Genomic DNA, 18,334 nt, shown 5'->3' with positions numbered 1-18,334 from the left:
AAATATTAATCGATAGCGTGAGCAAAAAGGTGACTCTCCCTCGATGAGAGTGTGCTCATTAAATTTGCAACTTGTGTTTGTACAACAAAAATAAAAGAAAGTTAAAGTGTTAAATATAATCTAGATGTCGTTGTCAAAAAAGCAACTACAATAACAACAATGGCTCGCAGCTGCAGCTCATTGTTTTATGTCTTTCTGCGTAAAAATGTCCTTTATTTAAGGTACAGCTGGTTACCTTTGTGCATTGCCTTTTTTATGTGGATTGGCGTCCTATGGGCATACTTACATTGGACAAATAAATTTAATTTAAATGATATCGAAGAATTCGAATCTAAAGACTACGTAAGTACTTTGTATCGGTAACTATGGTAACAAAGAAGCCTAATCAATAATATGATTCTGGTTGTGTGATAAACCAAACAAAATGGCAGCTGCTCAACACACGCAGCATTAATCTATTTATTGTTATACACAAAAGCCTTTATGGGGCGTAGCCCCTGTTGCGGTTGGTTGGTCTCATTTTATATAAGCAAAAAACGTTATCTCTTACTCATTCTTCAGAGCACAATCGAAGTCTCCTTAATGAGAGGGGAACGTTGTGAAAACTCTTCGCTTTGATATATGGATATGTTTGCTTTTTAATTCCTGGATTAAACTGGATTTTTACACCTTAATTAATGTTGATTTTTTCGTTTGTAGAATGCACTGAAAGCAATGTATCCCGGAAATGAGCTTGATTTGTTATACTACGCACCCAATACAGAAAATGTGAACTCGCTCATGGATCATGTCCTTGAGGAATTGCAACTAGGCAGAGAACGTAATAATATTAATTGGGTAAATACTCGTTTATAATTGTGAAAATTTTCTTTTAGTTATTCGTGAGTACAACAACAGCGTGGAGATGCAAGTGGATATGGAACAGCAGTGCAAGGGAAACTGTTTTGCTATTAATTTTCAGACGTTGTCCGATCCGAGGATGAATGGAGACTTCAAATATAGCCTAAGCTCAAATCAGTTGCGAATGTCACCGCAAAAGCGCTTTGTGAATGATGAGGAAATCAATCATCAGAAAAGTGCTTATTGCCCCCACGCATTGACTTTGTTCCTCTTTCCTTACTTACATATTGTGTTCTCTTTTTTAGGTGATGATGAATATATACGCGAGGGATTTCTCACACTGCAGTACGTTATTGACCGTCAGTATATGAGCTACCAACAACTTAATGCTGACTATGAGCTGCGCATCAACGCTATACCAAATCTGGAGGTTAACACCACCCACAGCAATATTCTGATCAATTTCGGGACATTATTTAGCATATTATTTAGCATATTGCTGCTAAGCACGTATGTGGTGCCTTTTGTCGAGGAGAAGCAGAATGGCATCAGAGAGTTTCTCAATATTGTTACGCCCATGAGTTTTTTAAACGGGCTCACCTTTTCCCTCATACGTTTTGTGTGCTACGTGGGGTTACTTTTAATTACGCTTCTTATAGCCTTGTCATATGGCGCATTGGGACTGATTGGATTTTTGTATATATTTGTTTTGTATTTGTTATACATTTTGGCAAACATGTCGTATGCCTATCTAATATCTGTCTGCTTTCACACGGGTAAGCTTTGCATACTTCTATATCTATTCAATCGATTCATTTATATGGGTGCATATGGCAGTTTTCTACGCAAAGATCGGCGGCCTCATTCTTCTCGTCATACCCTACATCTTTAGTATTGTAAGGAGCTGGCTTTCCAAACTCGCATTCTATCTCTTCTGCACGAATTCATTCCTGGAGGGCTTAGATGTGTTGCAGACGTTCTCCAATAAACGTAAGTCGATGAAATATTGTCAAAATTGCATACCAATTACAAATGCATTTATAGGTCGACACTTTGGCTTCGCGGATCTCTTGCGATTAATCAAAGATGACGCTAGCTGTATCATTTACGTTTATTCCGTGCTCCTCGGTCAGACCATTTTGTATGCCTTGCTGTACAACTACTTAGTGTGCGTGTTTCCCGGCCCTGGCGGCCTTAAGCGACCATTCCTATTCATTCTAAATGTGAGTCCTTGTTAAGGCTGCGATCCTGTAAATATAAACACCAATTTTCCCCATATGCACAGCCCAATACATATAAAAAGCGGCAGCGCAATGAGTACACAACGTCGCCCCGTGGCACCGATGCCATCATCATCAGTGATTTGTGCAAGAAATTCCAGACAAGCAAACGCGAAACCAATATTGCCGACCACTTGAGTATGAAAATTAAAAACAAGGAGATTACCGTACTACTGGGACACAACGGTGCCGGCAAGACAACCATGATGAACATGATTATGGGTAGCGTATTCCTAGCAATTTCATGTTTTCCCATTCTAAGTTGCTCGCACTCTTTCTCATTGTGGTAGGCACTGTACCAAAGGATGCTGGTAAAATTGTTGTTTGCAGTGAGCGCGATGTTGCATCATATCGTCACTTGATCGGGTTCTGTCCACAGCACAGCGTTTTCATGAGCTATATGACATGCCAGGAGCATTTGGAATTCTTTGCACAGCTGCGTGGCGCCAAAAGATCCGATGCTCGCGACTGGGCTGTGGAGAAGCTGCGCAAGCTGAATTTATACGACAAGGCCGATGAGTATGGTTGCAAGTTGTCTGGCGGCATGAAAAGACGTCTTTCCCTGGGCATTGCAATAGCTGGCAATACAAAGTAAATATATATCATATTTTCAAATGGATTATACCATGGATAATTAGCTTAGGTTTTAAAATTCCTTATCATTGATTCTGAAACGTTTATTTTCCGTTGTACTGGTCTAATCAGAATACTGTTTTGATAATCTATACTGTTCAATCACTCTTGCAATTATAGAATTATCATTTTGGACGAGCCATCGTCCGGTCTGGACATTGAATCACGTCGGGAACTATGGGACATTTTGCTGCTGCTTCGCAAAGAGAAGGCAATTTTAGTGACTACACATTATATGGAAGAGGCCGAGGTGCTGGGCGATACCATCTGTATTCTGGCCAACGGAACATTGCAGGAGAACGGCTCTCCGCTGGAGCTAAAACGCAAATCTGGATGTGGCTATCGTCTGAAGCTGGAGGCCCATGAGACAAAGTTTCTGGAAAAAGAAACCTTAGCTGACATATCGAAATTCATACCGACTGCAAAATTGCTGGTGAATTAAATAGATTTAAATTAAATTTGATTAGTAGACATTAGTTCTGAATGCTTCAATTCTCCTTACACACACAGAACATTGTAAAGCCCACGGTCAACATTTGTCTACCGTATGACGAAGTATCTCAATATCATGACATGTTACACAGCTTGGAGACGAATATGACCAAATACGGTATTGAAACGATTTCGATCACAGACACCACACTGGAGACGGTGTTTCTTAAGTGAGTAAACAGTTGTGTATCAAATGTCGGGTGCATAACAAATAATACTTTGTTTTTGCAGCTGTGCGGGCGAATGCGATCAAGTGGACACACCCGATATTGGAACACGCAACGATGCACCTCTGCTTGCGATCCAACAGAAGCACCTTCAACATGCGACCAATGCACTTAATGAGTGGACTGCAATTTTCTATAAAAAGATAACATTTTTGTTGAGCGAGTGGCGTTATACCTGTTGCATGGTAAGGCTTACACAACTGCACAGCTGATAAGCAAAAAAGAACACTAAACCACAAGATACGAATTTGTTGGAAAAACTAAAAATTGATAACATTTACACCCCGAGTCAAAAAGCTTGACTCACAAACAGTAACTCGATACATGCGATAGTTTGCTTGAAAGGCGTGCTTAAAGTGTCAGCCATTCTATCTATCTATTCCTTAATTAGTCATAACAGTAATTGGTATTACGATATGTAAAATGTGTTATATTCATTAAGATTTAAGTTGCTCAACTGGACTATTCTCTAATTGCAGTTGAGCTTACCGTTTTTTAGCGTCACCGCAGCCATTCTACTGATGCATTCCATGTCTGTTGTAAACATTGAGGCGGCCTTACCACTAAATCTGAGCCAGTTGCGCACTGGTAGTGTTTACATTTACAATACGACGGCCCTGCACGGTAACGTTGAGCAGAAGCTGCTCCAATATATTCAGCAGAGTGGACTCACTACCAAAATGTTAATGCTGCGCGGCGACAACACTGTACCGGATGGTAATATTCCCCATTTGTAAATTCGTTGCTATTGTTGCTTTAATTGAGTAACGATTTCTTTTTCTTACACAGAGCTATTGCAGTTACAGCGCGAAAATTTGGCTGATTTTTTGGAGGATACCATTGGCTTGGTAGACCTAAGTGATAAGTCCACCATTGAGATTAGCTATGCGAGCAATCGCTATCACAGTAGTGTGATGCTCGTCAATATGCTAGACACGTGCATGCTGCAGTTGGCCAGTGGACAGCCGGATGTGCGCATTGATGCCACCTACGTGCCCATCAAACGCTTCGTTAGTGACGTCAGCTCCACGCGACTAGAATACTACGCCGTCATCGTTCCAGCTGCGATCTTCTTCAGCATGTTTTACTATATCGCGCTGCCATTCCGGGAGAATGCGAACGGTTTCCGCCAACTGCAGCCAATGTCACGTTTCACTTACTGGTTTGCCACCTTAACGTTTGATTTGCTGTTGCATACACTTGTCTGTTTGTTGCTGTTACTGCTGCAGAAACTGATCATGCCACCGGAGCTGTACACGCCCGAGGATCTGAAACTGATTGTCATTAGTATATTCTTTTACGGCTGCAGCTATTTACCAATTCTGTACACTCTGAGCAGTAGCTTTAAGTCCATATCAACGATCTCCACATATCTGCTGCTCATGCTTATCGTTTCCGGTGAGTTATCATTATAACAACTTATAGCAACAGCCCGAAAAATATGTTTATTTTACTACAAAATTAACTGAACGTTCTTTTCAATCCTTTCAGAAATTGCTCCATTGATCACCTCCAACAATTTCCAGGCCATGAAGCAGCACGCAACGAAAATCGCTTTTCTCAGATTTCTACCCGATTTCAATTTGAACCATCAGCTGCGCATCATCAACGAGAATTTTATAGCGCAACGACGTAAGTCGATGAAACTTTTGGAAACCACGACACACCAATTTTTTGTTTACGCTGTGGTCGTTTCCTTACTGGTCATGGGCTTCTTTACGTTTGTGCTCGAGCACAAGTATCATCGCCAGCGACTGTGCGATTTCTTCTATGGCAAAACCTGTAAGATCCCACCAAAGAGCCGCAGTGCGTCGTGCATTACGCCACTTCAAGCGGGCGAGTGCTTTGATGAGTGCGCTAGCGAGGAGCGGCGAGTCAAGGAGCTACTGCACGCCGGTACTTCTCCGGACACGGCACAGATGTTTCCGTTGGTAGTTAGTAATCTGCGTAAGAGCTACGATGGTAAACCGGCTGTCAGCGGCATCAGTTTTGCTGCCGAACGTGGCGAATGCTTTGGATTGCTGGGCGTAAATGGTGCGGGCAAAACGAGCATCTTCCAAATGATTGCCGCCAACATGACGATGGATAGCGGCCAGATACAAATCGAGGGCACTGACATTCGCCTCAATGAGGTCGCTTATCGCAAGCAGTTCGGCTACTGTCCGCAATACGATGCACTCAACAAATTCATGACCGCCGAGCAGTGTCTGCGTTTAATGGCGATTCTGCGCGGCCTCAGTTGGAAAAGCGATGATCCAATGGGTATCGAGTGCAGCGTTATGTTCTGGTTACAGAAAATGCATTTGCTTAAGTATCGAGATGTGCCCGTGCGCAATTATTCGGGTGGCACAAAGCGCAAACTGCTCGCTGCCATGGCCATGATTGGTGCACCATCGCTGGTTCTACTGGATGAGCCGACAACTGGCGTCGATCCCATATCGAGACGCTTTCTGTGGCAATGCATTAAGGATTTCCAGAAAAGGGATCGCACGGTGGTCCTCACATCGCACAGGTGAGTCTATTGGAACAGTGCAGTACAGGAGTCGCTCCTCAACTAGCACTAGTCAGTTACCCTTCCCAGTTGTGGAGCAATCTCTTTATTCTTATTGATCGCTTGCTAATTGAACTGATCTACTTTGCAGCATGGACGAGTGTGAAGAGCTGTGCAATCGTTTGGCCATCATGGCGAAGGGCCAATTCAAATGTCTGAACAACATTTGTGCACTTAAGCGACAAAGCGGCTTTTCCATTAAATTGAAAATGAAAATTGACACCGAAACGGAGACAAATGTGGCGACAATTACCAATACGCTCAACGGACAATTTGAGGCATTGGAGCTGCGTGAGAATCATGCTGGAACTTTAACATATATTGTACAAACCGATCAGCGAATACTTTGGTCGAAGGTCTTCGACGTTTTGGAGTCCTATCTGTCTGACAAGCTCAATGACCTCGTTGAGTATTATTCGGTGAATGAGTGTACTTTGGAAGATATATTTCTAAAGTTCGAGAGACAAGCCAAATCACTGTCACTTTCCGGTTCGGAAAACTATGTCTGAGCGCACCTTGCGTCGCCGGGTGTCTCTCTCTACCTTCCTCACCAGTTATGCCCATATACCTCACCACGGTCGGTGGATCATCTCGCGATCTGGAAACTCAAGTTGTGTGCTTCTTGCAGACGGTGTGCATCTTAAATGAGATATTCTTCAAATTTATATATCCTAATAGATGTTTGTCACGGGCAGCTCAAGGGTTCGAGAGCTCGAATGATTACCTGTTTCGTTTATCCGTTTTCAAGAATTGTGCACACTTTGTGTGAATAGAGCACGGCTAGGATGACCGAGATGCGTTTTGAGGAGGCTAGCATAATTGGTAAGGAACATAGAGGCAAACCCAAGCAGGGTATACAATTCGCTCAGAGATAATGAATAAGTAATTTGGCATTAGCTTATAAAACCCATCAATCTGAAATCTTATTGTTTAAATACTATCAATGTACTAAGAGACATGTAAGTTAAGGATTAAAAAACTCTATATTTGTCTAAAATCATATGATACTTAATAAATATATTTGTATGCTTATATTTATTTTAGATCTATTTCTCAACATTTTTTGGTGAAATCAAATCACTTATTGATACATGTACATCGAATTCGTTGATCAAGTTCTTTTGGAGGTGTTTTTAATTGAATTTTATTTGATATATCCCTGTACGGTTCAATGAATCAGGGGAAGCAAAAAGAACAATAGTGCGACTCAAATGAACAATGTGAACGAACGACTAACTGAGCGACAAATAGGAACCAAGCTCAGTGGTTCAGTGGAATCGTTCGAATGAGCTTGTTCCGAAAAATTCGATACAATTGTACAATATTCAGAAATCGATGCCAAAAAACATAGACAACCAATAATGGCGCGTAGTAAAATTTGGAAATATTTTGATAAGTTAGATCTACAGACGGCACAATGTCTGCTGTGCGAAAAGATAATCAAGACATGCGGCAACACCTCCAACCTGATGAAGCACATGAAAACCCATCCACAAATGTAAGCTCAGCACCCACCCAGGCAATGAATGCCCCAATCGTTTTTCTTGCTAAACTGGCAGCGTTTTTGTTTACAGCGATGTCAACGATCATGATTCGGTTGTGGTGCGCGGCATGCTTAAGCGAGACTCGAATCGCATCCGGGTTCGTGGCAAAAAAATGCTCAAGTACGCATCCATTAAAATAAAACCGGAGGCGACGCGGGATATAGATGCAGAGACCGTTGCCGACATGGATGGCAACATAATTGAGCTGGTCGACGCAGAGGCGCATGCGGCCGTCGTAAGCGTTGTGAATGAAGAGACATATGCCAACTGGGCGGCAGCAGAGGCAGAATCGGCCACTGAAACAGTTTGTGCCGAGGATATTATTGAATTTGAGCCAAAAGAAGCACAAGAACAGGCCGAACAGGGCACCCCATTATATCATATAGAAGACGAACCGCTACCCGAAGTTGAACTATTGGTCAGGTGGGTACATATACATCTACATACAATTGGCAAAATTTCAAGGGAATATGAATGTTTAAAAAAAATCTTTTGCAGAAATTTGCAAACGCCATATAATACGACTTATCAGGATAATCTGGCCTACTTTGTGTGCCACGACAAACAGCCCTTGAAGATTATCGAGGGCGAGGGCTTTAAGCGTCTGGCACAAGTGCTTTGCCCCGTCCTGCAGATGCCCAGCGTTGATCAGCTGGGCGCACGGATTGCGCAAAAGACACAGCAACAAGTGGCACAGTTTCGCCAGCAGATAGCACAAATCCAAACGCTCTCGCTGAGTTGCGCCATAAACACAACGCCATCGACTGGCAATAAGGAGAAGCAGAACAGTTATCTGGAGGTGGCAGCGCATTATCACGAGGGTCTCCAGAGACGTTCCCGCACGCTGTCCGTGCAAATGCTGCCGGTGCAGTATAACGCCAGCAATATTGTGGAGCGCCTTGATCGCGTCTGTCAGCGCTTCGACATTGACAAATCGAAGATTGTGTGCATTGTGAGCCGTAGCAGCCGAATGCTGGAAACTGCAATTGCCACGCTGCTTGGCGCACAGCGACATATGCCATGTTTTGCCCATCTGCTTGAGACGATCTTTGAATCAGTGATGGAGCGTTCGGAGTTTAGAGCACTGTGCGATAGGGTGCGTCAATTGACAAAAACTGCTGATGTGATGAGTCGTGCGATGGGCAGCTACGAGATGCTGGAGAGTCATTTAAGGCATGCTGCACAGTTGCAAAAGACGCTGTCATCGAGCGAATTGGATCTGGCTGCAGAGTTGCTCGCCGTGCTGGCACCCTTGGCAAGTGCTGTGCGTCAGTTGTGCGGCGCGAGCGTGGATACGTATCCATGTGCCAGCCAGGCGCTGCCTATCGCTTTCACTGTTCTCAACGAGCTGAAGCATCCGGAGAATGCCGAACAGCAACAGCATCAGATCGCGTATGAGTTGCGACTGTTTGTCATCCGACTGCTGGAAGAGCGTTTCGAGGGCATGGAGAAGAATATGCAGTTGGCATTGGCCAGTCTACTCGATCCTCGCTATCGGAATATGCCCTTCCAAAATGCATCGCTGTTGGCCAAATATATGACACATCTGTACGATCTGTATATGGAGAAGGGTGAGGTCAGTACGGATGAAGTTGGTGAAGAAGCCACCACTGTTCACACCACCTATGACATTTGGACTGCCTTCAGAGCGATCTCCCACGAGAAACACAAGCATATCACAATGAACGGTGAGAGCGAGAATGAGGATGAGATATCCAGTTATTTCTGCACAAGCATAAGCAGTTTGCAGTCGGAGCCGTTGCTGCTATGGAAAGACTTGTCCCAATTTCATCCGTTCCTGCACAGTATGGCCAAGAAGTATCTGCACATTCCGGCGGCGGCTATGCCACCAGCACGAATATTTACAGCCGCTGGGGCGGAGATATTGGAGCAACATGGCAAATTGTTGGGCGATCACATGAGCAACATGCTTTTCATGGCCGATTGCAACCAGCAGGAGTGGCAGTTATAGTATATAGATATATATTTATGGCATACAAGCAAACATATTAATATTTTAGCGAATTTTATCAAATAAGATCCCATAACCAGTTTTAGCATCTACAAACACTATTTGTCTATCAAATCAAGAGATCCAAATGTGTATCATGTCCTGCAGATACCCTCTAGTACCTCTCGATAGATAGTTTATTCATAATGTTAGAGCATAACTTTTGCACACTTTTTACCTACTACTACATATATATGTACGCATCAATTATGAAAATTTTTACAAAAACACATTTTAAAGATACCCTGTGGTATCTGAAGAGATAATTTTTGCTACTTGTAAATATATTTTTGTAGTATTTAATCGAATGCAACTTGCTCAGAAATCGATAATCGATAGACATCCTAAGCGATATATGCGAAGTCTGGCAATGTTGTGCAGCACTGATGACGTTTTTTCACGCATTGTATTTTAAGCATATTTGATGTGAAAATTTGAAACATTTGCAATATGCAAACGCATAAAATATACAAATAACATACACAGCAGTTGGCGAGTGTAGCAGACGAGCTAAACAACAACACAGAGAAACGCGTACGCCCTGTTGCGGTCGTCGAAACCTGCAGCAGCGCGAAAGTTGCCGTCGCTGCGAACACACAACTGCCACTCACTACACACATAAGCACACACACAGAGACGAACACCGTAATTAGTTAAAGAGGAAGGCAATAAAGAAAAAAAAGTAACACAACTAACGAAACGACCTTGGAGTTGCATACAATATGCAAAATAACTCCACGAAAACCAAGGAAATGTTTATTGTGCGTGCTCTTGAGAAAATCCTTGCCGATAAGGACATACGGCGCTCACACCACTCGCAGCTGAAAAAGTCCTGTGACACGGCACTCGAACAGATCAAAGCGGAACTCATCAGTGCGGGTCAGATTGCCGAAGGCAATGAGCTGCCCTGCGCCGCGCTACCGCTGCCCAAAAACGATGCGGCGAGCATTATCAATGCGGAAACATATTTCCTGCCGTTCGAGTTGGCGTGCAAGAGTCGGTCGCCACGTATTGTGGTCACAGCGCTGGATTGCCTGCAGAAGCTGATCGCCTATGGTCATTTGACGGGCGCCATTCAGGACTCTGCGAATCCTGGTCACCTGCTCATCGATCGCATTGTCATCACCATCTATGGCTGTTTTAACGGTCCCCAGACGGACGAGGGTGTTCAGCTGCAGATCATTAAGGCACTGCTCACAGTGGTCACATCCCAGCATGTGGAGATACATGAGTTTACACTGCTGCAGGCGGTGCGCACCTGCTATGACATCTATCTATCCAGTAGGAATCTGGTCAATCAGACAACGGCGCGTGCCACTCTAACCCAGATGCTCAATGTGATCTTTGCTCGTATGGAGAATCAAGTTTACGAAGTCGCCCCAACGCCATCGACGACAACAGTAACGACAACGACGCTAAATGGCAGCGTCGGCAGTCCGGAGAGCAATGGAGAAGAAATCACAGCAGAAACATCGGATAGTGATGAAGTGATTGCCTCGGAACTGTTGGCTGAGATAATTACAGGTGAGTGTGAAACGCTGCAAGCTGTGGCACTATGTGGATTCCATTTGCATCGATATTACGTCATAATTATGGATATTGTTTGCTTTTGAGTGGATTTTCAGTGCACTGAGAACAGCAGTTCTTCATAGATTCATAGATCTCTTCATAGATTCATTGCTCTCAATCGATAAACGTACTTAAATCAATCAATAAGTGTGTCAATATGTTAAAGCTCATTACAGTCGAGCTTCCCTTTATTGAACCTCTTATTATTATTATTATTATTATTGATGTTTAGGGAAGTTGGGCTGTATGTGTTCAATATATATTTTTGTTCATCTATTTACACCTTTCAGCTGCATTCAATGAGGTGATGAAGGAACAGAATCAAGACCAGGAGCTACCTGAATTGGAGCCATCTGTCAATGGGAACGGCTCGGCGGATTCTTCGCACTCGGATCACGACAGCGTTGAGTTGCATAGCGAGAACGATGCAATCGTAACGGCGAAATTCACACACATTCTGCAGAAGGACGCGTTTCTGGTATTCCGAGCCCTGTGTAAATTATCGATGAAGCCACTCCCCGAGGGACATCCCGATCCGAAGTCACACGAGTTGCGCTCCAAGGTGCTGTCGTTGCACCTGCTGCTGCTTATACTGCAAAATGCTGGCCCCGTCTTCCGCTCCAACGAGATGTTCATCATGGCCATCAAACAGTATCTGTGCGTCGCCTTGTCTAACAATGGGGTGAGCCTCGTCGCTGAGGTCTTTGAGCTATCTCTGTCCATTTTTGTGGCGTTGCTCTCGAATTTTAAGGTGCATCTGAAGCGCCAAATTGAGGTCTTCTTCAAGGAGATTTTTTTGAACATTTTGGAGGCGAACTCGAGCTCATTTGAGCACAAATGGATGGTCATCCAGGCACTGACGCGCATCTGTGCGGATGCCCAGTCCGTGGTCGATATTTATGTGAACTACGATTGCGATTTCTCGGCGGCCAATCTCTTTGAGCGTCTCGTCAATGATCTCTCCAAGATTGCCCAGGGTCGGCAGGCGCTGGAGCTGGGCGCCAATCCCATGCAGGAGAAATCAATGCGCATACGCGGTCTCGAGTGTCTCGTCTCCATTTTGAAGTGTATGGTCGAGTGGAGCAAGGATCTTTACGTTAATCCCAACATGCCTGCGCCGGCTCTGCAGGTAAAAACAAATCTTTATTTAGTTATAGCAATTAGTTATTGCATATTTTATCTGCTTTTTTCGCAGTAGAGAAATATAATACTTAATAATTGAATTTTATTCTTATTGCAGGTGCAGTCGCTGCAGTCACCCAGTTCGCAGCAGGAGACACAGCTTGGGGACAATGTGGACTCGCTGTCGGCGCACAATTCTAGCCTGCGGTCGACTCTTGGCGGTTCCAGCCATAGTCTTAACTCGTATGGCAGCGTAAAGAATCAGGAGCTGTTGGATCTGCCCGAAGCGCTAGAGGAACGCAAAATGCGCAAAGAGGTGATGGAGACGGGCATTGAGCTGTTCAATCGCAAGCCGCAGAAGGGCGTGCAATTTCTGCAGGAGAAGCAACTGCTGGGCAGCAGTTGCCAGGACATTGCCCGTTGGCTGCACGATGACGAGCGCCTGGACAAGACCGTCATTGGCAATTATCTGGGCGAGAACGATGATCACTCCAAGGAGGTGATGTGCGCCTATATCGATGCCTTCGATTTTCGTCAGCTGGAAGTGGTTGCCGCCTTGCGCATCCTACTCGAGGAATTTCGTTTGCCGGGAGAGGCGCAGAAAATCGATCGACTCATGGAGAAATTTGCGAGCAGATATTGCGAATGCAATCCACAGAATCAGCTATTCCAGATGGCTGACACCGTCTATGTGCTGGCCTTTAGCATAATAATGCTGACGACCGATTTGCATTCGCCGCAGGTGAAGCACAAGATGACCAAGGAGCAATATATTAAAATGAATCGCGGCATCAGCGACAGTAAGGATGACTTGCCCGAGGAGTATCTGTCATCCATCTACGATGAGATCGCCGAGCATGAGATTAAAATGAAGAATAATACAACAATGCTGATGGTACCCAAGCCAGCTGGCAAGCAACCGTTTATCACTGAGAAGCGACGAAAATTGTTGTGGAATATGGAAATGGAGGTCATATCGCTTACGGCTACCAATCTGATGCAGTCGGTTTCCCATGTCAAGTCGCCATTTACATCGGCCAAACATTTGGAGCATGTGCGTCCCATGTTCAAAATGGCCTGGACTCCATTTCTGGCCGCCTTCTCTGTGGGCCTGCAGGTCTGTGATGACCCGGAGATTGCCACACTCTGCCTGGACGGCATCCGTTGCGCTATACGCATAGCCTGCATCTTTCACATGTCCCTGGAGCGGGATGCATATGTTCAGGCACTCGCGCGCTTCACCCTGCTAAATGCCAATTCGCCCATCAATGAGATGAAGGCCAAGAATATTGATACCATCAAGACGCTTATTATGGTCGCCCATACGGATGGCAATTATCTGGGCAGCAGCTGGCTGGACATTGTCAAGTGCATCAGTCAGCTGGAGCTGGCACAACTTATTGGCACCGGAGTGCGGCCTCAGTTCCTGTCAGGTGCGCAGACCACGCTCAAGGATACGCTCAATCCGAGCGTCAAGGAGCACATTGGCGAGACGAGCAGCCAGAGCGTTGTGGTTGCCGTCGATCGCATCTTTACCGGTTCCATTCGACTTGATGGCGATGCCATTGTGGACTTTGTCAAAGCCCTTTGCCAGGTCTCAGTGGATGAGCTGCAGCAGACGCAGCCGCGCATGTTCTCGCTGCAGAAGATCGTCGAGATTAGCTACTACAACATGGAGCGTATTCGTTTGCAATGGTCACGCATCTGGCAGGTGCTCGGCGAACATTTCAATACAGTTGGCTGCAACAGCAACGAGGAGATTGCATTCTTTGCATTGGACTCACTGCGTCAGCTCTCCATGAAGTTCATGGAGAAGGGCGAATTTAGCAACTTCCGCTTCCAGAAGGACTTTTTGCGTCCCTTCGAGCACATCATGAAGAAGAACAACTCGCCGGCCATACGCGACATGGTCGTCCGCTGCATCGCCCAGATGGTCAACTCTCAGGTACTTATCTACAGCTATAACTGTAGTATCACATAATTATCCTTATCTTTGTTGCAGGCTCATAACATACGGTCGGGTTGGAAGAACATCTTTTCCATTTTTCATCTGGCTGCTGGGGATCATGAGGAGCCGATTGTGGAGCTAGCATTCCAGACGACGGGTAAAATCATTGGCGAGCTGTATCGACGCCAGTTTGCTGTTATGGTCGACTCCTTCCAGGATGCCGTCAAGTGCCTGTCGGAGTTTGCGTGCAACGCGCGCTTTCCGGATACCAGCATGGAAGCCATACGGCTGGTCCGCAACTGTGCCCAGTGCGTTCACGATGCCCCCCAGCTGTTTGCCGAGCATGCGGGCATGGAGAACGATGCCTCCGTAGCGGAGGAGGATCGTGTTTGGGTGCGCGGCTGGTTTCCCATGCTCTTCTCGCTGTCGTGTGTCGTCAATCGCTGTAAACTGGATGTGCGCACTCGCGGCCTGACCGTGCTCTTCGAAATTGTCAAGACGCATGGGGATAGCTTCAAGCCGAACTGGTGGAAGGATCTCTTTAATGTGATCTTCCGCATCTTTGACAACATGAAGCTGCCGGAGCACGTGACCGAGAAATCCGAATGGATGACAACGACCTGTAATCATGCTCTGTATGCCATCATCGATGTCTTCACCCAGTACTTTGATGTCCTCGGCCATCTGCTGCTGGAGGAGCTGTTTGCCCAGCTGCACTGGTGTGTGCAGCAAAACAACGAACAGCTGGCACGTTCCGGTACCAATTGCCTGGAAAATCTGGTCATCTCGAATGGGTTCAAGTTCAACGAGGTGACGTGGGATAAGACCTGCCAGTGCATACTGGATATATTTAATGCGACGCTGCCAAAGGAACTGCTCACCTGGCGACCCAGTAAAGGCAACGAGCAGCAGGCGCAGCAGCAGCTGCCACGCCGTGCCTCCACAACACCACATTCCACTCAGGAGCCGCCGCCGGTCATGGCGATGGCACACAATCACTTCGAGGCGCTGCACATCAAGTGTGTGGTGCAGCTGGAGCTCATACAGACCATGGACAACATCGTCTTTTTTCCGGCCACGTCGCGCAAAGAGGATGCCGAGACGCTGGCGCAGGCAGCCGCCGATCTGAGTGGCTGTGCCCAGTCGCAACAGTTGCAGCTGGATTGTCAGCGTGAGGAGCAGGGCATGTACGGCTATTTGCGGACACGGCAGCTCTTCACGCTGGCCGAATGCCTGATGCAGTCGCATCGCTTCGCTAAGCGCTTTAATGCCGATCAGGATCAGCGCAATCTGCTGTGGCGCGCTGGCTTCAAAGGCTCCGTCAAGCCGAATCTGCTCAAGCAGGAGACCGCCTCGCTGGCCTGTGTGCTGCGCATATTTTTCAAAATGTACGGCGATGAGAATCGACGCAGCGATTGGCCCGGCATTGAGCAGGAACTGGTACAGGTGTGCAAGGAGGCACTCGGTTATTATCTCAGTCTCAGTGAGGCGCATCGTGATGCGTGGACATCCTTGCTGCTGCTCATCCTGACACGACTGCTCAAGATGTCCGATGCGAGAGTAAGCACATCACGAAATCTTTCATTTAAAAGCTCTCGTACTAAATGTTTATTATGTTTTACAGTTTGCGACGCATGTGTCCAACTATTACAGCCTGCTGTGCGAGATGATGTGCTTTGATCTGAAGCCCGAACTGAGAAGTGTCCTTAGGCGCGTCTTTATGCGCATCGGTCCAGTATTCAATATTATGAATGTCAATCAGAATGTGAATGTTAAATAGTCAAGGCGCACGCACTTAACAGCCACGCCCTCTGCGACGCGCTGCTTTCTTTGGCGTACCCCCCAATCCTAAAAATGTAATCCTAAGTTATCATATCCTGGGTTTGTTGTTATGTTGTTTCATTTTTGTCCCTTGGCCTCCTCCGAAAGCAGAATATATTATATATTTTTATTATATTTATATATACATATATATATATATATATAAATACAGGTATACATCGTGTATGCAATTGTAATGTTTATACTTAGGTTTAAACAAAGAGTTGTTGTTTTATATAATGTTTACACAAGGCTTTATTAATATGTGTGCATCAGTTTATATGCCACGAATATACGTTAAATAACCAATAGTTGATTTTCTTTCGCAAAATTCTTCGGTGTAACCATTTATTTTCGACTATTCACTATAATCTACGTATCTATTATTATTATTATTATGTAGCATAAATAATGATAGATTATATGCAAAACTTTAGCCTGTATATTGCTAGTTTAAATTTAAATCAAATTATATATTTCAAATATATCTATTATAACAATAAAAACCCTTCGTTATTTATTTAGCAAATATTTCTTCTTTGTTTCTCAGGATCGCAGCGTTTTAATGCTGCCTACTTTTACAGGCATCAAAGTATGTCTGAAGATCACTTGAAAGTATGCCACACACTTAATTAAAGTATGTAGTGCTATTTTTAATATACAAATAAAAGTAGCTGATGCTGATTCTTTTCGCCTGCTTGTTGTGATTTGATTTGATTTTCATTTTCTTCGACGACAGAAGTAAAATACAGCCAAGCAAAAATTCTGACAAATGTTGCCATTAACTTTCGAATTGTCGATTTGCTCAGTTATCAAATAATTTAAAGTTGATATATATTGGTATTCCTTTCGTAAGGAAAATCTTAGCGAAGCTATTCGTCATCCGTATCCTTGGATATTGGTTACACATGCATTGTTAAAATCACAGAAGGTTCTTTGAATAGCTGAAACAAATAATTTACTTTCAAAAAACAACCAATTCATTTGCATGATTTGTTAAATTTTATATACATTGATTGAATACTATATTTATACATTTTGAAAAATGGTTATGTTTATGTTTCACTAAGCAATTTTCTTAAGTTTTCTAAATAAATGATTATAGTTTTGTAGAAACATTCTTTTGAATCTTATCGTTTGCCACTTATTGCGAATATTGTAGACACATCCTATATCGGTTTACTCTTGATATATTTGCTGATCTTTTGATCGTTAACGATGCGACGCATTTGCTATAAAATTTAAATGAATAAATAATAAGAATGAATAATACTTGGCAAGAATATTAAAATGACTCTTTAGTCTGATATCGGCTAGAGAATACATATAATGATGCAGGGTGGAGAAAATTTCAATGAATTTGATTATAAATCAGCAGGAAAAAGCAGAACAATTTATATCACAGTCCTAAAAATTTATTTTTAAAATCTAATAAAAATAATCTGCAACATTTTTGTACATATTTATATATTCCGAATGCTGTGTCTTTTTTAATGTGTCATTGATCGTTGTATTTGTGGCTGGGAATTATTTGATATATATTAATGTGTTGCTTTTGGGACACCTTGAAAATCTGTTAGCAGCTTCAGCAAATTTCTTCGCAAAATCTTTGTTCACGTGTTAGCCACATAAATCGTTTTTGTTGTTTATTGCTTAAAATTTGAAAAACACGCACTTCTCTTTGCTAACCATTCAAACAAAAAAAAAAAAGGGGAAAAAATCAGCAGCGAGACAAGCAAATGTATGACATGAGGTGTTTAATTTTTATATTTTGGTGGGGGAAAGTTTTTGGGGGCTGTATTTTGTGTGAGCTTCGAATTCTGAGCGATATGCTAAAAAGTCTTGTTGATAAGTCAATTCCAATGGAAACCTAATAAGGCTCGCACTTGATGACGCCCATGACAAATCTTGGGTTATCGGAATCATCACATTTTGGTATGTGCTAATTGTTCGCGAATGGTTGTTTTATTAAAAAAAAGAAGAAGTTGATTTTATAACTAAATATGAACTGAATAACAAAAAATTATGTAAGTAATATAAATAAAACTGTAAATTTGCACTGAAAGGGACTAGTGTAGCTTTGAACTTGTTTTTGAAGTAAATCAACAGCTCTCATGGCTCAAATTCTCAAATGAGTAATGAATGTGTCAACCATGAGTGCACGCGACTAAAATTCATATATAAGCTCGCTTTATGAGATCTGCTATATAGAAGATATACAAGATAGTAGCAAAGACAGCATTAAACCCGAGCAAGACTGCTTATCTAAAAGTAAAATAAATACAAAAATAAAAAA

General features: G+C 43.7%; 3 protein-coding genes across 5 annotated transcripts; all 3 read left to right on the top strand.

Moving 5' to 3' along the window:
• The first annotated feature begins 122 nt into the window (after positions 1-122).
• Positions 123-6,715, top strand: LOC6562081 (ATP-binding cassette sub-family A member 2). Of its 3 annotated transcripts, XM_001988302.2 has the most exons (15): positions 123-342; positions 700-820; positions 876-1,076; positions 1,146-1,616; positions 1,678-1,830; positions 1,885-2,063; positions 2,126-2,342; positions 2,411-2,711; positions 2,874-3,186; positions 3,264-3,415; positions 3,477-3,657; positions 3,952-4,189; positions 4,262-4,870; positions 4,964-5,984; positions 6,115-6,715. In XM_001988302.2, exons 1-15 carry the CDS (start codon positions 160-162, stop codon positions 6,530-6,532), a joined length of 4,758 nt encoding a protein of 1,585 aa, XP_001988338.1. In that variant the 5' UTR covers positions 123-159; the 3' UTR covers positions 6,533-6,715. The 3 variants fall into 3 exon arrangements, with proteins under 3 accessions (XP_001988338.1, XP_032591947.1, XP_032591948.1); XM_032736056.2 differs by having other exon boundaries at positions 133-342; positions 1,678-2,063; XM_032736057.2 differs by lacking the exons at positions 123-342; positions 700-820; positions 876-1,076 and adding an exon at positions 821-837.
• A 576-nt stretch (positions 6,716-7,291) lies between these two features.
• LOC6562170 lies at positions 7,292-9,735 on the top strand. The gene is made up of 3 exons (XM_001988303.2): positions 7,292-7,521; positions 7,598-7,990; positions 8,066-9,735. The coding sequence occupies exons 1-3, from the start codon at positions 7,385-7,387 to the stop codon at positions 9,537-9,539; spliced, it is 2,004 nt and encodes a 667-aa protein (XP_001988339.1). The 5' UTR covers positions 7,292-7,384; the 3' UTR covers positions 9,540-9,735.
• Positions 9,736-9,998: 263 nt separating this feature from the next.
• On the top strand, positions 9,999-16,179 carry LOC6561651 (brefeldin A-inhibited guanine nucleotide-exchange protein 1). The gene is made up of 5 exons (XM_001988304.3): positions 9,999-11,102; positions 11,438-12,276; positions 12,388-14,214; positions 14,272-15,777; positions 15,842-16,179. Exons 1-5 carry the CDS (start codon positions 10,301-10,303, stop codon positions 15,995-15,997), a joined length of 5,130 nt encoding a protein of 1,709 aa, XP_001988340.1. The 5' UTR covers positions 9,999-10,300; the 3' UTR covers positions 15,998-16,179.
• Positions 16,180-18,334: the final 2,155 nt, after the last annotated feature.

This window comes from Drosophila grimshawi, unplaced genomic scaffold, assembly GCF_018153295.1.
Source record: "Drosophila grimshawi isolate 15287-2541.00 unplaced genomic scaffold, ASM1815329v1 contig_1377, whole genome shotgun sequence".
NCBI classification, from domain to species: Eukaryota; Metazoa; Arthropoda; class Insecta; order Diptera; family Drosophilidae; genus Drosophila; species Drosophila grimshawi.
Note: the sequence above shows the minus strand (reverse complement) of the source record. Positions and strands in the feature narration are given on the sequence as shown.

What these genes read in the sequence shown, in the direction of transcription:
- LOC6562081 (XM_032736056.2), top strand. Translation starts at nt 160, where the DNA reads ATGGCTCGCAGCTGCAGCTCATTGTTTTATGTCTTTCTGCGTAAAAAT. An exon ending in TACCGACTGCAAAATTGCTG is followed by an intron (nt 3,187 to 3,263) that starts GTGAATTAAATA and finishes TTACACACACAG; the next exon opens with AACATTGTAAAGCCCACGGT. An exon ending in GTGGTCCTCACATCGCACAG is followed by an intron (nt 5,985 to 6,114) that starts GTGAGTCTATTG and finishes TCTACTTTGCAG; the next exon opens with CATGGACGAGTGTGAAGAGC.
- LOC6562170 (XM_001988303.2), top strand. Translation starts at nt 7,385, where the DNA reads ATGGCGCGTAGTAAAATTTGGAAATATTTTGATAAGTTAGATCTACAG. An exon ending in ATGAAAACCCATCCACAAAT is followed by an intron (nt 7,522 to 7,597) that starts GTAAGCTCAGCA and finishes TTTTGTTTACAG; the next exon opens with CGATGTCAACGATCATGATT. An exon ending in GAAGTTGAACTATTGGTCAG is followed by an intron (nt 7,991 to 8,065) that starts GTGGGTACATAT and finishes AATCTTTTGCAG; the next exon opens with AAATTTGCAAACGCCATATA.
- LOC6561651 (XM_001988304.3), top strand. Translation starts at nt 10,301, where the DNA reads ATGCAAAATAACTCCACGAAAACCAAGGAAATGTTTATTGTGCGTGCT. An exon ending in CCCAGATGGTCAACTCTCAG is followed by an intron (nt 14,215 to 14,271) that starts GTACTTATCTAC and finishes TCTTTGTTGCAG; the next exon opens with GCTCATAACATACGGTCGGG. An exon ending in TCAAGATGTCCGATGCGAGA is followed by an intron (nt 15,778 to 15,841) that starts GTAAGCACATCA and finishes TATGTTTTACAG; the next exon opens with TTTGCGACGCATGTGTCCAA.